Source organism: Lepidochelys kempii, chromosome 20 (genome assembly GCF_965140285.1).
Source record: "Lepidochelys kempii isolate rLepKem1 chromosome 20, rLepKem1.hap1, whole genome shotgun sequence".
Taxonomy (NCBI): Eukaryota; Metazoa; Chordata; order Testudines; family Cheloniidae; genus Lepidochelys; species Lepidochelys kempii.
In genome coordinates, this window is record NC_136399.1 from 4,983,228 (window position 1) to 5,002,309 (window position 19,082).

The 19,082-nt window shown below is 50.6% G+C and overlaps 1 protein-coding gene across 2 annotated transcripts in view; it reads left to right on the forward strand.

Annotated features, from left to right (window-relative positions):
- Window positions 1-424: 424 nt before the first annotated feature.
- Window positions 425-19,082, forward strand: part of FAIM2 (Fas apoptotic inhibitory molecule 2) — a 51,100-nt gene continuing 32,442 nt past the window's right edge. Inside the window, exons 1-7 of one of the 2 annotated variants that reach the window (XM_073318640.2) lie at window positions 425-702; window positions 4,315-4,504; window positions 12,577-12,680; window positions 13,439-13,503; window positions 14,030-14,083; window positions 17,432-17,482; window positions 18,219-18,258. In XM_073318640.2, coding sequence (XP_073174741.1) covers window positions 688-702; window positions 4,315-4,504; window positions 12,577-12,680; window positions 13,439-13,503; window positions 14,030-14,083; window positions 17,432-17,482; window positions 18,219-18,258 — 519 coding nt within the window. In that variant the 5' untranslated portion in view covers window positions 425-687. The remainder of the gene's footprint in view (window positions 703-4,314; window positions 4,505-12,576; window positions 12,681-13,438; window positions 13,504-14,029; window positions 14,084-17,431; window positions 17,483-18,218; window positions 18,259-19,082) is intronic. The other variant, XM_073318638.2, reaches the window with a different exon arrangement.

Below are 19,082 nucleotides of genomic sequence, written 5' to 3' on the forward strand. Positions count from 1 at the left end.
TCCTTTGAGCCCGGAGCAGCTCAGGGGCAAAGCAGAGCCTTTCACTCCAAAGCCGTCCGTCCCTCTGCCAACAGGGCAGATGGAGACGGCATGTGCGACTGGCAGGGCCGCTGGTTTTGGCTGGACGTATTCCTGGGGAGGTTTCATCACATGACATAATCCTTCATTAAAGATTAATCTTTAATGCCTAGAGATGCCAGGACAATCCTGGAGGGCTGGTCACCCTAGCGACGGTGTTGCAGTGCCTTGGGGAATTACTCCCCCCCCCCTCCTCCCCGGGCTGCGATTGGCTCTGATGTGATGTAGCAGAGAAAGAGATGCTGCAGGAAGAGCATCCCTTCTGCATCCTTCCACTCCCCCCCCCCCCAGCTCCATCCTGGCACTTGCTGGGTGGATTTTGTCCTGGCACGTGATTGCATCCTCCCCCCTTTTTGCCTGGCTTCCTTCCCCCGTCCTGTGGAGTGGAAATGGTACAGTCCTTTCTCCAGCAGACTGGTAGCTCGGTGGATGTTGCTGGAACGTAAGAGCATCAGCACAGGCTGGCTTGACTGCAGCGAGCAAACCTATCACCAGGCGGGCACAAGAGAGGCAAGAGGCGTTCTCTCTCTGCTGCTCCTAGAGCTCTGCACAAGGGTTGGTGCCCAACTGTCGGTGTCCCAAGCAGGAGAGCATCATCCGTGAGGCACGATGACCCAAGGGAAGGTAGGTCGGGACCCAAACACCAGGCTAACCTTTCTACCCCCAAACTTTGCAAAGGGGGAATGGGACTCTTTCGGCCCAGGGAATAAAAATCGTAGCGTTGAGATGGAGCCGAGACCTGGGCGTCCTTGCACTGCCCTGCTGCATCGTGCATGAGTCGGGGGCCTATAACAGAAGGGATCCGGCAGGGAAATGGAGTGGAGGGTTATATCACCGGGAGGTTATAGGGTGAGTGTCCCGATACAGTCTGTATTTGTGCATAGCCCCATGGTATCCTGCCCGTGCCAAGTTGAGATCCATCCTGGCGCTTTGTGAAGGTTATTTTTTCTGTACCACCAGCAGATTGGCTAAAAAGGAGAAGGTATAACCCCTCGTCCCCTGGCATGTAATTAATGGAATGGGGGTGGGGGGAAGGGGGTTGTGCTTTCCCACCCTCCCACCCACCCACCCCTTCGTCGAGAAATCAGTTGCCATGGCAATGCAGCATCCTCTGGTTACCACATATATATATATATATATATATAAAATCTTGGATACTTCTGGGCTGCAGGATTCTCTCTGGCTGAGTTTTAGTTCTGAGCCCACACGGACATGATGTGCTGTCACTGTATGTACCAGATCAGTGGCTGCCTAGATGTAGATGGTGGCCAGCTACCCCGCTGTCTGTGCTGCAGCCCCATATGAGCTGGTTACATAACCCCCGGCCGATATGTATCCAGAGGTTACATAACCAGCAAGAGGTCTGTCCTGGGACAGCGAGATATGTTTTCTTTCTGGGTCACTATGGCAAGGATGCTCCTTGATTGGCAGGGGGAGAGTCAGAGCCAGTATTCTGCATGTGGTCGGTACATGCTCTCTCTGATGGGATGCAGTGGGAGTCTGAATACAGGAGAGGGTAGATGCTGGGGTGGGTACCAGCTCCTTAGACAAGAAATCATTGCATGAAAAGACCATTTTGCAAGGACTCTGTTCCTCTTCCTCACCTTCCGTGGGCTTTTCCCCCATTTGAATGAGGTCATCTCATCCTGGCTCATGTGGCGTTGATGCAATGTCTGCCATTGGTTGATGAGGGACAGTTGTCATCTCTGATCGGTTTATACTGGTTTTGCCAGCTGGCGATTGGTTCTTGTTGTGCTGTGACGGATTTATAGTGGCTTTTTCTAGCCAATGATTGGCATTGTTTGAGTTCACCTGTCCCGTCATTGGTGCGGTCTGAGTTGAGATTGCCAGTGACTGGTGCACGTTGAGATGACACAACCAGTGATTAGTTGATATTGGGTTTATCTAGTTGTTGGCTGGTGCATATGGAGCAAGCTTAGCCTGCGATTGGTGCGTAGTGAGCTGGTGTAGTCTTTGAGTGGTGTTTGTGGATACAAAGCAAACTGTGGGGCTGGCATGTAATGGGCTGGTACCATCTGTAGCTGCTTTGCCCTGTATTGTGCTCATTGTCTCTCTCTATACAGGTACATATCCTCTCTATGTGGGTACATTTTTGGCTCTTTTATAATTTTGGGATTGTTTATGAGCCCAAGCCTTCTTCCCTTAAAGTCAATGACAAGCTATCGTTGATTTCAATTATCCTATTCAAGGATATTATTTCAGTAACTAGGATGGCGAAAGATTTCTTTTAAAAATAATAGCAATCATACTCATCATAATACCTACTTATATAGCACTTTTCAATCCCAGATTTCAGAAGGCTTTGTGAACTCGGTGAGTACCATTATCCCCGTTTACAGATGGGGAAACTCAAGCACACAAGAGGGGATGTGACTTGCCCAAGGTCACCCAGCAGGTCAGAGCTAAAAATAGACCCGCGTTCTCCTGGGTTCCAGCCCAGTGCTCTGTCTGCTAGGCTAGAATGCTTCCTATGCTGGGCCACGTCAGGGGTGGTGCAGGAATATTTAATCCTGACCCAGCACAGAAGTTATGGGCTTGATGCAGGAATTACTAGGTGCAATTCTCTAGCCCAGGCAATGCGGGAGGTCAGAACGGATGAACATAATGGTTCTCTCTGGCCTTCAAATCTATTATTTAAATGGTAGTTTCAAAGAAACTGCTGATGAAAGTGGATCTGCTTTATGTCCAATTGTATGGGCCCCATTTGAGAACAGAAACAGAAAGTTCCTGGAGTGCTGGCTTAGAGACTGATGACAGTGGACAAAAAACACCTCAGGGCTGATCTACAAATATATTTAAGGTGCCTAACTCCCATTGAAAGTCACTTTTGAAAATCCCACAAGGCAGCTATCTGCATCTTTAGGTGTCTAAATGCCTTTGTCAAGTCTGGCCCTAGGTGACTTTCAATAGGACGTAGGTTCCTAAATTACTGAGATGTTTCTGAAAATTTTACTCAGTGTAAAGTATGGAGGCCAGAATTTTCAAAACTGTCAAGTAGAGCTGGTTGATTTTTTCTTGTCTAAACCTTTTCCTTGTGGAGGGGAGGGAGGATATTTTTTTTTTTTGCCCAAATGAAATTTTTCATGGGTAAAATGTTTGGGTTTTAGTAAAAAAAAAAAAAAGGGGGGGTCGTGGTGATGGGAATGGTGGTTTCTTTTTCTTTGTCGAAAAAGTGAACTTTTTTGTAGGAAATGCAGGGGAAAAAATCAATTAAAAAAAATGTCCCGTGGTCATTAATTCACATTTGGCATCCAGCGCTAGTGCCTAGTGATTTTAGGTGCCCACCATGAGATGCCCTAAGGCAGTGAGACTCAGACTGAGGCTTGGGAGCCGCAAGTGGCTCTTTAATGTGTCTCCTGCGGCTCTTTCCAGCACATGATATTAAAATACTGTGTGATTTAATTATTAACCAATCTAAGTTATTAACCAATCAGGATGCTTTTACTATGTTATTAACCAATTGTAGTTGATAAAATAATAATACGTGGTCAGTCATTTAGCTGTGAGAATAATAAATATATATAGTCTATGAAGCAATCAATTCACATGACTATGGCTTTTTTGGGTAATGTTGATCGCTAATTTGGCTCCTGAACCCCCGAGGCCTGATTATCACTGCTCTAAGGGTTCTGATGGACAGAAGACTCTCCCTCAGTCATTTCCACTGGCTGTGCCTCCTCTCACGCTCCGTTGCTTATAATTTATTATCCTCTGTCTCCTCCCCAACTGATTTATGGTTTTTTCCTCTCCTCCTTTCCTCTCTTTCTATCCCTGGTTTGCCCTTTCTTCCCTCCATTTCTCTTCTCCCGCTCCCCTCTTCTCTCCTTATATGTCCCTCGTTGGCCCTCTCTTCTCCTCCATTTTGGCCTCTCCCACTCCATATCTGTCCCTTATTGGCTCTCTCTCCTCCTCCATTTTGACCTCCTTCCACCTTCTCTTGGGATGGGGCCTGGCGTGAGGTTCTGTTCACCCTCCACTTTCCAACCCTGAATGTTACTGAGTGTACCGGACTGAATTCACCCAAAGGCAAGATCCAAAGCCCATTGAAGTCGATGGGTGTATTTCCAATGACGTTGATGAGCTTTGGATTAGGCCCAAACCACAGATGAGTTGCCATCTGTGATGTGTCAGCTGATGGTTCCAGCTGTGAGGTTGTTCTTATTCCCTGTCATTCTGTTGTGGCTATTTTAATCCTGATTTCTCTTTGCCACGCAGCTCTCTGTGAATAACAAGCCTCCTAACTCCGAGGGACAGCAGGGACAGGGAGAAAAGAAGGACAATGCAACCGCCCCCTCGGCACCTCCGACGTACGAGGAAGCAACTTCAGGGGAAAGGATGAAAACGGAGGCATTCTCCCCTCCACCGTCTGTGCCCCTCCACCCCAGCTGGGCTTATGTGGATCCCAGTGAGTACTCGCTTGCCCTGCATTGCTGTGAAATTCACTCTGCCAGTTTATTGTCCCTGTTTTACTGATGAGTGAAGCTGAGGTGCAAAGACTTGGCCAAGATCACAGAGCAAGTCAGTGGCAGAGCCAGAAATAGAATCTGGGAGTCCTGAACCCCAGGCCTCTGCTCGAATCAGTAGACTCCACTCCGTCTCGGAGCAGGGGATAGAATCTAAGAGTCCTGACTGCCACTCCCCTGCTCTAACCACTAGACCCTACTGTAGGGGTGGCCAGCCAGTGGCTCCGGAGCCACATGCGGCTCTTTAGCGGTTAATATGCGGCTCCTTGTCTGGGCCCCGACTCCGGGGCTGGAGCTACAAGCGACAAATTTCCAGTGTGCCGGGGGGTGCTCACTGCTCAACCCCTGGCTCTGCCACAGGCCCTGCCCCCACTCCACCCCTTCCCACGCCCTCCCCTGAGCCGGCCGTGCCCTCACTCCTCCCCAGAGCCTCCTGCACGCCACAAAACAGCTGATCGGGAGGCGCTGATCGGCAGGGCTACCGGTGGCGGCTGGGAGTGGGGGTGGGGGCTGCTGCTGACGTGTTACTGTGGCTCTTTGGCAATGTACATTGGTAAATTCTGGCTCTTTCTCAAGCTCAGGTTGGCCACCCCTGCCCTACCCCCCTCTCAGAGTGGGGGACAGAACTGGAGTCCTGACTGTACAGCCCCTGGTAGGGCTGATTTCTTAGTAAGCGAATAGCTGGTTGTGTTATAGTGAATCTTGGGTCTTGTCTTTGGTGGCTGCATCTGACTCCTGGCTTGTTTGGGTTGAATTTCCAGGGGTGTGTGTGTGTGTATGGGGATTATTTCTGTTACATCCTGTAACTGCATCAGTAGGGCTCCGATGAGCGTCCATGGAGACCTCCTGCTGCAGGGAAGCACAGGGCTACTAAGTCGCTGGGCTGTTTATCTGGAGCTCCCTGGTGACACTTGCACCTTGACTGCCTCTGAATCTTTCTCCCTCATCCCCTTCTGCCTCGGTGAACATGTCCGTAACAGAGAGGCGATAAATAACCTGTAATTGCGAGTTACAAGGTTATAAATACACTGGGGGATTGCTTTGATCTATCGACTCCAGACCCATGCAGTTTATGAGCCTGGCAGGATTCCCACGCTGCAGCTGTGTGCCCGGTTGTACGTGCCATCATATGGAGTCCCCCCCACATAGCCTTTCCCTGGCAGCTCCCTTGCTGGCCACCACTTTCCTATTATTCCAGGTCCCTTTCCTCTTTCTCTGATCTCTCTGACCCCAGCCTGGCTGCAAGCTGGGGGATCCTATCCTCGGGCTGTGTGTGTGACGTTGCATTGTGTTGCATTGACAGGTACTGTGTGACGTACGAAGTACCTAGAGGCAAACCTAAAGGCACTGAGCGGCGCACAAAGATGCGGCTTGGTTTATTTTGGCGTGGCAGGCCAAACAGTTCCTGCCCTGCCCTTGAATAGGCAAGAGCACTGGGTTCCCCTTATTAGCAGAGTGGCCAGATCGTGAGGCTCTCACACAGGTTAAATTCTCATTGACTTTGAGTGTTTGCCTTGGTAAGCAGTGAGTTAATGGGCAAAGCAGGGAAAGAAGTGGCAGCATCTGGGAAGCAAGGAGGGAACAGCACGGGCTCCGGCTTGTACTTTCCCCTGAGGGTGCTCAACACCCACTCCGCCCCAGGTCCCACCCCCACTCCACCCCTTCCCCCAGGCCCCCACCCCTGCCCTGCCTCTTCCCACCCCCGCTCCACCCTGGCCCCACCCCACCTCTTCTCCACCTCTTCCTGCCCCCTCCCCCGAGAGAACCCCCTCCCCGCTCCTCCCCCTCCCTCCCAGCACCTCTTGCACATTGCGGAAGAGCTGATCACGGCAGGCAGGAGGCGCTGGGGGGGGGGTGGGGAGTTGATCTGTGGGGCGGCCGGTGGATGGGAGGCGCTGCGGGGGTGGGAGTGAGCTGGTTGCCAGTGGGTGCTGGACCACCCGCGGAGTTGGCGCCTGTGGTGAGCAGGCTTAAATGGCAGGATGGCCTCGTGCAGGGGTGGTAAATTATTTTTTTGTTGAGTTCCAAATTTCTTGGTCAGGGTATAGTCAAGGTCCAGGCTCCAGAGAAAATAATAATAAAAAAAATAACAATAATGATAACAAGTAAATAAAAAGTTTTCCGGGTCTGTTCAAAAGTGTCTGGTGGGCCAGATTTGACCCGCAGTCTGCCTACCCCTGGCCTAGTGTTTAGGGTGTGAGCTAAGGATCTGGGTCAAGTCCCTGCTCTGCAACAGCCTTCCTGGGTGACCTTGAGCAAGTCACTGAGCCTGTCCGTGCCTCAGTTTCCCATCTGTACATTGGAGCTCATATAGCACCCTCTGGAGCGGTGTTGGGAAGATAAATGCATTATAGATGGAGAGGGGGGATTTGATAGCAGCCTTCAACTACCTGAAGGGGCGTTCCAAAGAGGATGCAGCTCGGCTGTTCTCAGTGGTGACAGATGACAGAACAAGGAGCAATGGTCTCAAGTTGCAGTGGGGGAGATCTAGGTTGGATATCAGGAAATACTATTTCACTAGGAGGGTGGTGAAGCACTGGAATGGGTTACCTAGGGAGGTGGTAGAATCTCCTTCCTTAGAGGTTTTTAAGGCCCGGCTTGACAAAGCCCTGGCTGGGATGATTTAGTTGGGGTTGGTCCTGCTTTGAGCAGGGGATTGGGACTAGATGACCTCTTGAGGTCTCTTCCAACCCTAATCTTCTATGATTCTACGAGGCATTCAGATTGCAGGGTAAGAGGAGCTGTATGAGAACCATTGGGAGGTGAGCTTGCAAGCCTGGATGACAGGGCAGGTGGCAGTGAGGGAAAGAAGGAGGAGAGGAGAAGCTCTTTGGGGAGATATGAAGCTGTGGTGCTTGACACTCTTGTGTGATGGCTGTGGCCAACCCAGCAGAGACAGAACAGGGCTAACCAGGTTAGTCTGTATAGCTTGAGCTGGCAGCTGTAACAGACTCATGTCCTCTCTGGCATGGAGGGGGGGGTGGGCGGGCAGAGCCGGCGCTAGGCATAAGCAGACTAAGCAATTGCTGAGGGCCCTGAGCAACTCAAGGGGGGACCCCATCTGCTTTTTTATGTCTTGCGTGTGGGGCCTCCCTCGAGAATATTCCTGCTTAGGGCGCCCAGTGGGTGAGCACTGCCTCTGGAACCGGGGGCAGGGCACACATTGACAAGGGGGTTTAAACCTTTGGAACTCACTGTCACAGGGGGTATCCTTGAGACCGGGATTCTAAAATAATAGACCATTCATAACATGTGCACAACATAAGAGAATTACAAGGGTAACAGCACTTCAGGCCGCAGAGCATATGACAACAGCTGTTCTTGAGGGCTCCCTGTGGACCACATGGTATTGCACAAGAGGCTCCGTGCAAGGTGGTGTTTTTCACCTTCCCATGATGCCATGGGCACTAAGCTCACTGGTGGGAGCTGGGATACAGACTAGACAATTAATTGATCTTTAAATATTCATGGTAAATAGGCCCAGTGGCCTGTGATGGGATGTTAGAGGGGGTGGGATCTGAGTTACTACAGAGAATTCTTTCCTGGGTATCTGGTTGGTGAATCTTGCCCACATGCTCAGGGTTCAGCTGATCGCCATATTTGGGGTCAGGAAGGAATTTTTCTCCAGGGCAGATTGGAAGAGGCCCTGGGGGTTTTTAGCCTTCCTCTGTAGCATGGGGCCCGGGTCACTGGCTGCAGGATTCTCTGCGCCTTGAGGTCTTTAAACCATGATTTGAGGACTTCAATAGCTCAGACATAGGTGAGAGGTTTATTGCAGGAGTGGGTGGGTGAGATTCTGTGGCCTGTGTTGCGCAGGAGGTCAGACTAGACGTTCATAATGGTCCCTTCTCACCTTAATATCTATGAATCTAGATGGTTGACTGGGTTTGGCAAATCCAATCCCTGAGCTTGCTGTGAGTGACATTGGAGGTGGATTGTGTAGCATAGGCTGGTGCTAAAATGTGGTACGTTGGATTATGGAGGGCTGAGTTGAATTTACCCGCACCCTGGGTCTGAGGCCGAGAACAGAAGAGTTACTGGACTTCCAGCAGCGAGGACTGCAGGCTGAGGCATTTGGGAGACAGGGACTCAGGATCCTGGGTTCTATTTCTGGCTATGCCAAATGTTCCCCGTGTGACTTTGAGCAAGATATTTAGGCACCTACGCCCCTCTCTGTGCTTCAGTGTCCTCATTTGTAACCTCCAGATGTTGACACCTGCCTGCAACACGAGGGGACTGTGGAGCTAAATTCGGAATTGCTTGTAAAGATCATGGAGAGCTTTGGATGGGCCGGGCTAGGGAGATGCAATATGGCCTTGGTAATCTCTTGGTAAACACTTCCTTCTCAGTGCCAGCGACTCTCTCCATTTCCCTGGGAGGTGCTAGAGAGGTGCAATATGCTCTTAATCTCTTGGTAAACACTTCCTTCTCAGCACCAGCCGCCTCACCAGCTACAAGATTTTTGTCATCTGTCCACACCGTGATTATTATCAACAGTGCCATCGGCTTCCAGTCAACTCACTTATCGTATTTACATCTCAGTGAATTATGTGAGATTGATCAGCCTCTGGCATTCATGGTACTTCTCTATCATCATTGTCTCTGTATGTGCCTGCCTGCCTATGTATCTGTCTAATTATGGTATTTCTCACTCTGTCTACCTGATCTGATGTACAGTATAGGATGGACTAATGGTTTGAGCACAGAGCTGGGAGCCAGAGATGACTGAATTCTAAACTTGACTTGTAGGCCTGTTCTGTGCCTCAGTTTCCCCATTTCGGTTATCCCTGACCCTCTCTCACTAGATGGCATTGCCTAGTGGCTAGAACACTGGACTGAGACTCAGGATGCCCAGGGTTTATTCCTGGCTCTGCCACTGGTCGGCTGGGTGACTCAAACAAGTCACTTCCCCTCCCTCAGTTTCCTCATCTGTAAAATGGGGATAATGATACTGACCTCCTTTGCAAAGTGCTTTGAGATCTAGTGATGATAAGAGCTAAGGATTATTATTCTGCAACAGCATCACTGGTTGCCACGGCTACTGTTACATCACCTCCTGCCCCCTACTGTCAACTCAGTCATCCAGATAGTCCCATGTATCTGAGGATTTCCCTGCTCTTAACCTTCCCATACATCAGGGGTGACATTTGCTGCAGGCCTGGCTCATGTGCACTAAACCTCAGTGATGATCCACGGGGCAGGTTTGGTTTTAGAATCATAGAAGAACCATAGAATCATAGAATATCAGGGTTGGAAGAGACCTCAGGAGATCATCTAGTCCAACCCCCTGCTCAAAGCAGGACCATCCCCAACTAAATCATCCCAGCGAGGGCTTTGTCAAGCCGGGCCTTAAAAACCTCCAAGGATGGAGATTCCACCACCTCCCTCGGTAACCCATTCCAGTGCTTCACCCCCCTCCTAGTGAAATAGTCTTCCCTGTTTGGGTGTCCTTATAGGCAAAAAGGGCCTCTTAATGAAGAGCTCTCCACGCAGGTGGTTTGGGAAAAGGTGTAGAAGGGACCTGGGTTCTCTCTGATCTCGGCTTAGTGCCAACTCACTCCATGACTGTGGGCGAGTCAGTCAGCCTCCCTGTGTGTAACTCACACCAGGGGCAGGGCAGAGGCCCTCCTTGAAAAAGCCGTCTGTGCCTCTGGGATGAAGTTATCTCCAGGGAAATGGGCTGTCACAAGAAGTGAGGCAGGCACCTGTTAATCTCAGGCCATTAGACAGCGCCAGGGGATTGCAGAGCTAGTTTAGCAGAGTGCTGTGGGTGACAGGGCAGATGCATCCATGTGGGAGTATTTAACATTCAGTGAAAGGTGAGGCTTCCGGCCATGGCTGGAAAGTAAGGGTATAATCTGAGGCCTCAGGGTAGCTATTAAAGATCCCATGACATAGTTCACCCCGTGTCTTGGCCACACTTCCAGTTTGGATAACTGGTTTCCACTTCTATAAATTCGCCCCAGAAACAGGATTCTGCTCCGCCTCTTGTTTGCTGTTCAAGAGCTGCTGCCCCCCCCCCGCCCCGGACACGTTTGAAACTTTCTTTTGATTTCATTAAAAACCAGTTCAAAAGCACGAAAAATGTTTTGACTGGATCGAGACAAACCAGTTTGTTGGATACAAACACATTTTTTCTTTTCGCTTTTCGACTTGCCGAACTTTTTCAAAAAAGGCTCGTTTTCTGTCCGCCTGGACACATTTCCCCGCTCCTCCCCCGACTTTTCAATCCATTCGTCCCCCTCGTCCCCCGTTGTCTACCCCCAAGCCGCAGGATACAGCCCGACGGTCAGGTCCTGGAGCAGCCTTCAAGTGGACCATTGATCTCCTGGCGTGGCAGAACTCGTCTGGGCTCAGTGGCCATTGCCGCCAGTGTTCCGAGGTTAACGGCTCTTCAGCTGAGTTTGTTGAACCAGAACGGGGACACACTTTTTCTTTTCTATTTTTGAGTTGTGGCTTCGTTAATCAACAGCTGCTTTTTTTTTTTTTTTATTACATTGGATTGTGACTGTTTATGTTGTCACATTCGGCAACTCCCAAACTGCTCGCTTAACAGACTTAAAACTTTCCATGCTCAAAGGGGAGGAAGGGGAAGGTTTCCAGAAAGGTATTCCCTTTCTAACAGTTACAGACCGCGGAGAATACAGGGCCCAGTGCTCAGCTCATCAAAGGTCTTTTTATGCCTCTCCGGCAATGTAAAGTGGACTCACAGTGGGTTTAAACTACCCCCTGAGAATCTGCTTTTGTGGAGGGCTTTGCCAGCTTAGGAGGTGGGTAGGGAGCCTGGCCAGAGGACACTATGCTGTGACAATTATCTCTTTTTCAGAGCCTATAGGGAGCCATGAGAGGTTAGGGTAGCCCAAAGGCTGCTCTAATATATACTGAGACTGGGCAGAGCCCTGCACAGTCCCAGAATACAGAGTGCAATGGTGGCCTAACGCCCTCTCGCCATGCCCAAGTTCAGGTAAAGATAATTAGGTGGGCAGTGTTCTCCAGGGCTCCCATCTGCGGAGTGGGTCACTGTATGACGTCAGCATTTCTGCTCCAGGACTCCCTCCGTGGGCTGAGGCACAAGGGTGTATGGGGCCATTTCTTCTTCTGTGGGACCCCCACCCAAATGTGGTACAAGAGAAGGTGACCTGGGGCTCATCCTTGGGGAGCATGAGGAGTTGCCTCGCTCGGCCTTGAGATCCCCATCCCCACAACACACAGCAGCTGAAATGTCTCCCAGCAGCCAGTTTGTCCAACGTCCTGTTGAAGGGACTCTTTCCTTCTGCTGAACGAAAGATGCCAGGCAGGCCGGTCATGTCCCACAGCTCCTGGTTGGCACCTGATTTCTCTGCCTCGGGGTGCGTTACAATGGAGAGGGAAGTCAAGCTCCGGAAGGCAACCGGTGGCTCTGCATTAAGTCCTGCCCGCCCACACCCTAGCATATGCAGTTGTTGCAGGGGGGCATGCTACTGTTCCGATCCTTTCGGGCCAGGGCAGGGCAGCTCCCAGGAGATCTGCACCTTTAGTTCTCCTCCTCTGCAGAGTGGCCCTTAACACTGTTGGAGCGTGGACAGCAAAACGCTTGTGCCTCTCAGCTAGGAGCTCCTGGGGAAGAGTCTTTTCTTCTCTTGCCCTTTCCTTCGGTCTTGATTTGTGTCTCAGGCCAGACATGGACTGAGGTAGCATCTGAGCTCAGGCAGGATTGGGAGGCAGTGGATAATTCGGAGTCAAAGCTACAGGAAGATGTCCTTGATATGGTTGGCTGGGTAGGAAGATCAAGGGCTCAGGAAGACAGGGTCTAAGCTGGGATGCCTAGCAGAAGTATCTCCCTAGGCTGGCAGTCCAATGTGTGTGGGAAACCTTGAGGTTTGTGTGTGGGGGGGAGTAATCCAGGCCTGCTATAAACTTTAATCCACCCCTGGTTTCAGACAACACCCCAGTGCCCCCTGGGGAAGAGGCAGGGCACAGTTGGGGTGAGGAGCAAAGCTGGGAGGTGTCATCTGATGTGCCTTTCTCTTTCCAGGTGCCAGCCCAAACTACGGCAGTGGAGGGTACCCAGGGGACACGGAGCTACTCACGACCTTCAACTGGGATGACAGAAATGTGCGCAGAGTTTTCGTCAGAAAGGTACCACCTGGGACAGCCTCCCAAGCTTATGTAGGGATGCGCCAAACCCTGGCTGAAGCTAATGGGCCCCAAGAGGAGGCGGGGAGGCGGCGGGGGAGAATGAAGTAAGACACAGCTCCACGGTCCCTGCCAGCACAATGATGCGCTAGCCTGGTGCAGGGCTTGGATGGCTCAGGCTGGTGAGACCCAGTGAGCGCCGTGCTGCAGGGCCTTAATGCTAATGTCAATCGGGGCACGTTCAGATCTGCGTCTGAGCTGCCTGGCTCAGGCCCACCTCTGCCCACTGTGGAGGGTGAGCCCCGAATGGTTAGTTAACGGTGTCCTGTTGGATCCTGGTGATACCGCAGGGCCGTCTCCATCACGCGTTTGGAACACATGTTCTTCAGGAGTATTAGGGCAGCAAAATGGTTCCTGGGCCAGATGGCGTCAATCAGCATAGCTCCATTGAAGTCAATGGATCTGACCCCCAACTGGGGTAAATCTGTGGAGCTCCAGTGAAGTCAATGGGGCCAGATCCCCAGCTGGTGTAAATTGGTGTTGCTCCACTGAAAGCAATGGGCCAGATTGCCAGTCGGTGTAAATCACACAGCCTAATTGATGTCAATGGAGCCACGTACATCACCTGAGGAGCCGACCGAGGATTTCCATCAGCGGAGGCTCCAGCCTCCTTCCATAGGGGAGCATGGGGGCGGAGTCTGCCTCTAGCCAGGCGTGACTGTTGACCCGCACTGACAAGATGCTGTGGTTTCTCGTTTCAGGTCTATGCCATTCTTATGCTCCAGCTGTCTGTCACAGTCAGCATTGTGGCTCTCTTCACCTTCTGGTAGGTTTCTGAGTTAGCAACAATCCTCAGCTCTGACGTCTTACTTGTGCACATGGGTATCTTTTCCTTGGGTATCGGTCACTCAGGTCCTTGAGTAGCTTTCACTTGGTCATTATCAGTTACTTGGCTACCTGGATAACTTTCCCTTGAGTGCTGTCCGTCACTCAGGTACCTGGAAATCTTTTCCATGGGTATTAACTGGCATTGATACCCGTGTATCATTTTATTGAGCGTTATCTGTCACTCTGATACCTGGATATTTTTCCCTTGAGCATTGTCAAGTCAGCCCCAGATATGCGGGTATCTTTCCCTTGGGGAGAAGCTTATCTATACTCAAGTAAGCAGGTCTCAAGCTCCCTGTAGCTCGGATAACTTAGTGTTTTGGGTGCGCATAGATCAAATTACATTTAGATCTCGTACTAGATCACCGTCACTTGGAAAAGTTCAGCAACTTGACTGTGAAGTGATTGCTGTTCCATGTCCCGTGAATGACCCCCCCACACTTTTCTTTCTCTTTCTCCTGCAGTGAGCCAGTCAAAGGTTATGTCCAGTCAAACCCAGCGTGGTACTGGGCTTCCTAGTAAGTATCTAATGCCTTTTCCCATTCAGAAATGGTAGAACCGATTGTGTATGGCTGAGTTTATTTGGAGGCATTTTTAGAGCCTGCTGCTGCATCTGAACACCTACCCCACATGCAGGAGAGGAAATTCACCTTTGAGACGAGAACAAACATGAGCTTGTGAAAAACAAGAAGTGTACACAGGAAACCTCAAAGTAACCTTAGCTGGAGTGTTTGCTGCTGTGCTGAGATGAGTGCAAACAAAACACTTAACGCTATCAAATGTACTGCAGGGCACTTTAAACAAAATATTGTTAGGTCCCACCAGGCAGCCAGTTTTGAAATATCACCGGTGTTGCTGAATTCAGTAGAAGCCAGAGCTGAGAGGATTTTCCAAGCTGCAGGGTGAAATGTTCAAAAGCGCCCAAGTGGCTTAGAAGCCTGACTCCCATTGACTTGAGGTCCTAAGTCACTTAGGCACCATAGACAAGTTTACTCATAATCTATCACTTTTTAAATTGATGAGAAAGACCAGGTGGCAAAATTCCACTGTGCCTTCACAAACAGGAGGTCAGACTGGATCAGAGGTGGGCAAACTATGGCCCGCGGGCCACATCCGGCCTGCGGGACTGTCCTGCCCAGCCTTTGAGCTCCTGGATGGGGAGGTTCATCCCCGGCCCCTCCCCTGCAGTCCCATGTCCTCACTGCTATTTTTAGTGAGCCAGTTAGGTCAAGCTAGTGTGGGTATGTCTACATTAGCTGCAAAATCACATCCCTGGCCGCTTACTTGTGCTTTGCCTGTTGCCATATTGGGGCCAGATCCTCAGTTGGTGTAAATGGAAGTCAAAGCTGCACAGATTTACACCAGCTGAGGTCTATCTTTCTGTCAGCCATTAAAGAATGCAACAAGCATAAAGGAAGAACGGAAAAGTACGTATGAGTCTGGATTGGAATGCACTGGATTCAAGCTCAGATCCCACCCACGGCGCATGCTGACCAGTCATCCGGCCTGAATAATCATGGAGAATGTATCTTTTTAGCTGAGCCCCGAGGTGTTAAAAATATTTGCCCATGTAGCATTTCCTGTGTCCTCTGCAAGGTTAGTGTCTGCATGCTGGCAGTTAATTAAGCAGGTGGAGTGTGAGATGCAAATGGCCATTAACAGGCCACGCTGAACCTGTTTCTTGTTAGTTCACACCCAAAACCCAGAGGTGAGAAAGTTGGAGAAAGACCCAAAATAGCAGCAGAAGGAGGAAGCTGGTGATGATGCAGTGTTCATGCCCTTAAAGGATAACATGTTCTCCTTAGCACTGGGAGCAAGGTTTGGTAGATCTGAGAGAGCCCCTTTTGAGAAGTGTGGATTCAGATCCTGTTCCAGATCTGAGCTTCTAATTAGGACCCATACTTGTTATCAAGGCAGGTTCCCCAGATATCTCTCCAGCTGCCTTTCCATCTCCTGGCCTCCTCATTTGTCCATATTCTTCCCTCGCAATTCAGGGAACATACCTGATGCCAGTCAGTGTTCTTTTGCAATCCCTACTTTGGGGAAAGGATCCTGGATCATGGAACTTCTGTCTTTCCTTTCCTTTCCTTTCCTTTCCTTTCCTTTCCTTTCCTTTCCTTTCCTTTCCTTTCCTTTCCTTTCCTTTCCTTTCCTTTCCTCCACTCTACTTATCTATTCTTTCTTTTCTTCCTTCCTTCCTTCCATCCACCCACACATCATATCTCTCCGCTATCCATTCTATTGATCCTGTTGCTTTATTTATTCCCTCTGGGTCTGATTCCCATATATACTAAGAGCCCGTTACACCGCTCTGGCGGTGGAAAGGGGCCTTACGGTGGTGTGATTGTAAAGTCCATCCTCTTAAAGGTCCGTTTATACTGCCAGAGAGGCAGAATGAGGCCTGAGGGTAATGAAAATCAGGCCCTCTCTCTCTCTCTCTCCCCCTCCCCCTCTGTCTGTGGGAAGCCTCCTTCCACTCTTCCATGATTATTCCAGTCCCCAGCACTTTCTGTGGCTTCTTCCTGCAGGACCAGACCACAGATCTATCAATGGTGCATTTATCAAAGACTGTGAGGTTTGCCTCCCCGTTCACGTTCCTTATTTATTAGACACATGAGCGGCCAGTTTTCTGATTACCATCAATGCCTTTGGAACCTGCCTTCTCACCTACCGCTGGGTTGCCTGAGGCACTAGAGGTTATCGGTTTATCGTTACAGGATAGCTGTCGACCCTGTGGAAAAACACAGGGCCGTGTGATGCTCTGGGGAGGGATGGAGGATCCTTTTGTTGCTGGGAGAGGGTCAACTCTCTGGAGATGGTCAGTTCTGGAGATGGTCAATTCTCTGGAGGCGATCAGCTCTGGAGATGGTCAACTCTCTGGAGATGTTCGGCTCTGGAGATGGTCAGCTCTGGAGATGGTCAACTCTCTGGCAATTTGGCTGCTTGGTTTGTGGACCAGTTTAAAAGGTTTTGGGCTCTGTGCGGTATTCTCCCCTCAGATTCCTTTTCTTGTTGAATTTATTATTATTATTATTACTTATTTATGTATTATTGTAAAGGAAGGAGAGTCTGGTGGTTGGGGCACTAACTTGGGATTCAGGAGACTTGGGGGGCTGAGTTCTTGCCCTGCTACAGACTTCCTGTGTGACCTTGAGCACGTCACATAGGCCTAGATCCTCAAAGGTATTTAAGTGCCTAACACCCGGTGCCCAAGTATACCTCTGAGGATTTGGGCCTTCCTCCCTCTGAGTCCCAGTTCCCCTTCTGTGAAATGGGGGTTTATAGCACGGTTCTGCCTCAGAGGAGTGTTGCAATTGGAGACTAGGGCAATGGATGCCATACAAATACCGTAGGGTATGTCTACACTGCAAAAAAAACCCCGCCAGTGCTGAGTCTCAGAGCCTAAGTCAACTGACGCAGGCTCGCCCTCTGGGACTAAAATAGCAATATAGACATTCAGGCTCAGGCTGGAGCCTGGACTCTAAGCCCCACCCCTCTTGCCGGGTTTCAGAGCCCGGGCTCCAGCCCAAGCAGGGATGGTCACACTGCTCTGTTGAGCCCCGTAGCACAAGTCGAGTCAGCTGACCTGGGTTCTGAGACGTGCTGCCGTGGCGCTCTTTCTGCAGTGTAGACGTACCCTAAGAATAGGTCTTAAACCTCCTCCTTTCTCCAATCTGGATCTGGATGGTAAAGCCATTTCCCAGGGTGTTCTAAGGGAGTTCGGCTGTATAGCACCCTGGTGCGTCAGCAGCAAAACGCAGCAGGAACAATCAAGCCCGAGAGCGCTCCCTCTCCCATGTCAACCGCATTCAACACCAGGTTCTTCCTCCGTCACCCATCCTGTGTGTCTCTCTTCTTTCTCACAGTGCAGTGTTCTTTGTGACATACTTGATCCTGGCTTGCTGCTCCGGACCCAGGTAAAATACTTCCTTCTGCTTTAAACAACCCAACGAACTGACGTACTGGTGCTTGCCTATCATGGCTCCAATCCCGTCTGTTCCTGACTCAAGGGCTGCAGCACAAGCCAAAGTTGTATCTCCGAGCAGACGCAGCCCAGATTCTGCACTGTCTGTAGCAGAGGGGTTGCAGGCATGTCTGAGTGCGGCGGTATAGCAGGGGTAATGCAGTTATGTCTCCTTGCCAGAGATTCACGGGGGCCACGTGCTCCTAGCCAGCAGACATGATGCAGCTGTGAGCTGGTGCACGGAGCAGTTGTGTGTTGGCGCATGGCGGGGTTGTGTGCTGACACACGGGGCAGTTGCGAGTCGCTGCGTCAGAGCTGCAACTTGGGAGGAAAAGTCAAAGTTGGATTGTGACTATAATAGCAGAGGTGGTGCTGTTGCATCTGGGTGATGCACCGCCATAGACGCTGTTTATTATTATAGGGTGAAAACGCTGCCGTCTTGTCCCAGAGCTGGGGATTCCTGGTTGCTTCGCTGTAATAAAGCGGATCCATCTGTGTTGCAACGTAGCAGTCCCCTGGGCGCAGCGCTATAGTTACCCAGCAGAATTAACGTCCCGTTGCCTCACCGGCATGTGCTGCACGTCTAATTCATTATGTAATTCGCGTTATGCAACCCCTTATGCAATGCCTTTAAACCACTCTGTTCTTTGGATAGTGTTGCTGACTGGCTCTTTTCACCTCACTTGCAGGAGGTACTTTCCATGGAACCTGATCCTCTTGAGTATCTTTGTAAGTAGGGTACCTGCACGGTAACTGACCTGCCCTTTTGGAGTGTCGTCAATTTCACAGAGATTAAGGCCTCCAGAAGGGACCATTAGGATCATCTTGTTCACACAGGCTGTAGAGATTGGCCCAGTAATTGCTACCTTAAACTCAATCCCTGCTGGTAGAACTAGATAAATTGAGATGGGGGGGGGGGTGCTCTGTAAAAAAAATAAATAAATAAAATTTAGGAGGAGGCTGGCCCAGTGGGGCAGAGGGGTATCTGGGTCCCATGCAGCCATGTGGAACTATGAAAGCATCATTCTTAGCCCTACGCATTGGGATGTACCCTCTTAAACCCCGCTTAGAAGGTTAGCATCCATCATCCAGAAACAGTCTCCATTAGGGCACCTGTTAAAGAGGTTTCGCTGCCTTCTTGACCACGCTGGGTGCCACGACTGGAGGAACTGAAAGACGTCTGCAATAAATGGGTGCCTGTCTCTGGATGGAGCCGAGCATCTGTCCGTAGTAAGCGAATGCAGCTTGCAGCGCCGCCGTAGCTGAGGGGGTGGATGGGGAGCAAAATGGGGCCAGATTCAGGAATGCCAGTTTCATCTTGGTTCCCAGCCTGTGGGATTGCAGCACCGCCCCATCGCAGCTGCCAACTCCGGTCTCTGGGTCGGAATAGCTTCTGCTGCCCCTCCGTGACTCCTAAGTGGTCCACATAACTAGGGTTGCCGACACGGTCATATTTAAAAACTGGACACTCCAGCAGGAGTGCCGGAACCTCCCTTGCACCCCTTTTCCTCCTGAGGCCCCACCCCTGCCCCACCTCTTCCCCCCAAAGCCCT